The 3,608-nt window shown below is 44.3% G+C and overlaps 1 protein-coding gene across 1 annotated transcript; it reads left to right on the top strand.

The window, feature by feature from the left end:
- Window positions 1-1,084: 1,084 nt before the first annotated feature.
- Window positions 1,085-2,539, top strand: LOC135208064 (dnaJ homolog subfamily C member 3-like). The gene has a single exon (XM_064240211.1). It carries the CDS (start codon window positions 1,085-1,087, stop codon window positions 2,537-2,539), a length of 1,455 nt encoding a protein of 484 aa, XP_064096281.1.
- Window positions 2,540-3,608: the final 1,069 nt, after the last annotated feature.

Genomic DNA, 3,608 nt, shown 5'->3' with positions numbered 1-3,608 from the left:
TGAAAGTGCTGTTATATTGTGTTAAAACGCTGTTTGAAAGTGCTGTTAGATTGTGTTAAAACGCTGTTTGAAGGTACTGTTAAAAGATGCTTTTAAAGGTGCTGTTAAAAACGCTGTTAGAAGGTGCTGTTAAATGATGCTGTTAAAAACGCTGGTTGAATGTGCTGATTAGATGCTGTTAAAAACGGTGTTTGAAGGTGCTGTTAAAAAGATGAAGTTTAAAATGCTGTTTGAAGGTGCTGTCAAAAAGCTATTGGAAGTGCTGTTAAAAGATGCTGTTAAAAATGCACTTCCAAGCGCTGTTCAAACGCTCTTTGAGAGTGCTGTTAAAAGATGCTGTTAAAACGCTGTTTGAAAGTGCTGTTAAAAACGCTGTGAGAAAATGTGGGGGTAGGGTGTATCTGGGGAGGGGGTGTGGGTATGGGCTCAACATTCAACCCTATTTGAAGGTGTTGCTGACTACATTTATAAAATGAATAAATACATGACTATAATTCGATGAAACTGCATCCCAGTCTCTCTCTCTCTCTCTCTCTCTCTCTCTCTCATGGTAATATATTAACAGTGATCAGAGACGCAGATGAAAGTATCTGAAATATATGGTTGCATATATATATATATATATATATATATATATATATATATATATAATATATATATATATACTATGTATAAGTGTGTGTGTGAACTCAAGAATTTTACGCTTCCCTCATCAAATAAGCTTAAAAGCCCCTTTTTTCTTTCATTCTAAAATCTTTAAAATTTATTTTTTGTGTTATAATCATCTGTGACTGAAATAGTATAAAACTTTCCAGCTGACTTTTCAGTTCCTTTCTCGACGGAGACATCATTTATTGACTCACTTTTAAAGTCGTCTCCATTTGCATGATTTCTGCTGAAGCCGTCGAGGTCTTCAGGAGCCTTCAGTCACTCCAAGTCCTCCCGAAAGAAGGCTCCGCCAGGAATCTGAAAAAAAAAAAAAACAAAAAAGGCATGGAAGCCGAAATGAGGATCTGGGGAATTCCTGGAACTCTAGCGGCATTTTCTAATTCTGACGTTTTGATCGGATAGAAGAAAGGCAACCATGTTTGCTCTAAGTACAGTTAACATTGTTATGAAAAACTTATTGGCTCTGATCCCTACCGGATCAGTGATACTACCTGTTATAAATGAAATCCGAAACCTCGGATTATTTATTGGTAATAACGCAACAGCTCTTGCTCTGGGAGGACTTCTTGGCCGCGCACATCAGTGCATTGAAGGACAGAAGGCTCTCCAGATTGCTCAAGATGCTGCTGCAACTGCCAGGATGGACGCCGAAGACGACCTTTTTTATGCCACCGAAATGATTTCTCTCCTGAAGGAACACTGGATGGAAGCTCAGGAGGAGAACCTTTTCCTCCTGGATGAGATCGACGACGTGAATTTCAACGAAGCAGCTCTAAAACAGACGAATGAAGACTTACTCGACCAGTTACAGGAAGAAAAACGCAACGTTGAAAAGCGAGGTAAAGACTACTACTCTGCTGAAGAGGAGAATGAACACCTGAAGAAAAAGCTCGCAGAGTTGCAGGAATCATTACTCCAGAAGGAAAACGAGATAGAAAATCTAAATGAGCACCTAGCAGGGAAAGAAAAAGAATGTCAGGAGAACCGACAAAAAGTGGAAGAACTGACGAGACAAGCTGAAGACAACGATTTCTACTGTGAGTACGTCGAGGAGAAGGTGAAGGCCCACGAAGTCGAAAGAAAGAGACTGAACCAGGTGGTCACAGAACTGGAGGAGAGACTGCGAACCTCACAGCGAGAACCAGTCTCTGTTCTCGCTAGAAATCTGGATCAAGTGAAAAATCACGGTTGTGAAACGCAGGAGACTCAAGGTCTGCAGAAGGAGGCCCATATCATGGAAGCCAGAGTTCAGTCGCTTCCGAAGAACGAAACAGAAAAGCCTAAGAATAATGTCTTGACTGAAGAGGACAAGGCGAAAGGAAACACGTTCTACAAGCTTGGACGCCTGGAAGAAGCTTGTGAATGTTTCCTCAAAGTACTGGATGTGGCCGACGCTGACGACCAAGCGGACTACAGGCTGAGACTGGGATTGTGTCTCTTGTTGCTTGGCAGACACAGTGAAGCTAAGGTCCAGCTTGAAGGATTAGATGGTCGAAAAGATTTGGTTGCAGCCGCCAAAGCTCTCCAAAGAATGCAATGTCACGGCTGCCCCTACTACATCCTGGGAATTGCCGAAACGGCTAATTTGAAGGACATAGAGTGGGCCTACAGGAAGCGGGCGCTCAAGTTCAACCCTGATAGGTGCCAAGGGTCTGAAGAAGAGCGACAACGCAGGAAGGAAATCATGCAGAAAGTCAATTATGCCAACGGTCTCCTGCATGATGCTGAGGAAAGACGAGAATACGACGCTGTCAGGGAGTTCATCAAGGAACAAGCAGCTAGAGTGTTTGAAGATCCTCAGGAGGCCATGAAAGTAAAGAGGAAGAGACCTGGAAGGAGAGCGAAGAGGATGAACACTAAAGGACACTAGGAGGAAACAGCCCCTGATTAACCAACATGACTTGTCACCAGATGGTGATGTTGCATCGTGTTCCAGAGGAGCTGTGATCTTCTCGGCCCATTCGATGGCTTGACTGCAGGATGGGTGTTCACTGCTGCTCCCCCCAGCAGCAACCAGCGACGGGAGGTCCCCCCACCCTCCCACATCCCCCCACCACACCCATCCTGCAATCAACCCCATCGACTGGGCCAAGAAGATCGCAATGCCTCAGGAACATGATGCAGCATCATCAACTGGTGACCAGTCAGAATCCTTCACTTGGGCTGTTTCTTTGTAGCTGTAAAGACAAGTCTTGTGAACGTCCTTTTCATCAGGCATCCTCGGCAATTCTCTCGTCTCCCTGACGGAGGAAGGAGGACAAGCTCTCAAGAAGAGAGCCAATAGCTTTTTGGAGGAAGGAGGACCAGCTCTAAGGATGAGAGCCAACAGTTATTTGGAGGGAGGAGGACCAGCTCTCAGGATGAGAGCTAACCGCTGTTTGAAGGCTGGAGGGCAAACTCTCAGGATGAGAGCCAACAACTGTTTGGAGGGACCACAGGGCACCCCCTCTCCTGCCACATGATACGCTCTGGAATGGGTATCATGTAAAAACCTGTAAGTTAATGCATTCTACTTCATATGTGAATTGGGTTATGCACTGCATGTCGAATCCCATCTTTTGCATATACCGCAGTGGCAACCTCTGGCGTGGCGTAAAAACCCGTAAGTTCAATGCCTTTTATATATGCAAAATATGGGTTATGCAATGCATAATGGATTGAGTACTTGCATATACTCCTACTGTGGCAACCTCTGGTGTTGCGTAAAAACCTGTAAGTTAATGCATTCTACTTCATATGTGAATTGGGTTATGCACTGCATGTTGAATCCCATCTTTTGCATATACCGCAGTGGCAACCTCTGGCGTGGCGTAAAACCCCGTAAGTTCAATGCCTTTTATATATGCAAATTATGGGTTATGCAATGCATAATGGATTGAGTACTTGCATATACTCCTACTGTGGCAACCTCTGGCGTGGCGTAAAAACCCGTAAGTTCA

This window comes from Macrobrachium nipponense, chromosome 34 (genome assembly GCF_015104395.2).
Source record: "Macrobrachium nipponense isolate FS-2020 chromosome 34, ASM1510439v2, whole genome shotgun sequence".
NCBI lineage: Eukaryota > Metazoa > Arthropoda > Malacostraca > Decapoda > Palaemonidae > Macrobrachium > Macrobrachium nipponense.
Note: the sequence above shows the minus strand (reverse complement) of the source record. Positions and strands in the feature narration are given on the sequence as shown.

Excerpts from the sequence above, each read along its gene's own strand:
- LOC135208064 (XM_064240211.1), top strand. The coding sequence starts at position 1,085 with ATGTTTGCTCTAAGTACAGTTAACATTGTTATGAAAAACTTATTGGCT.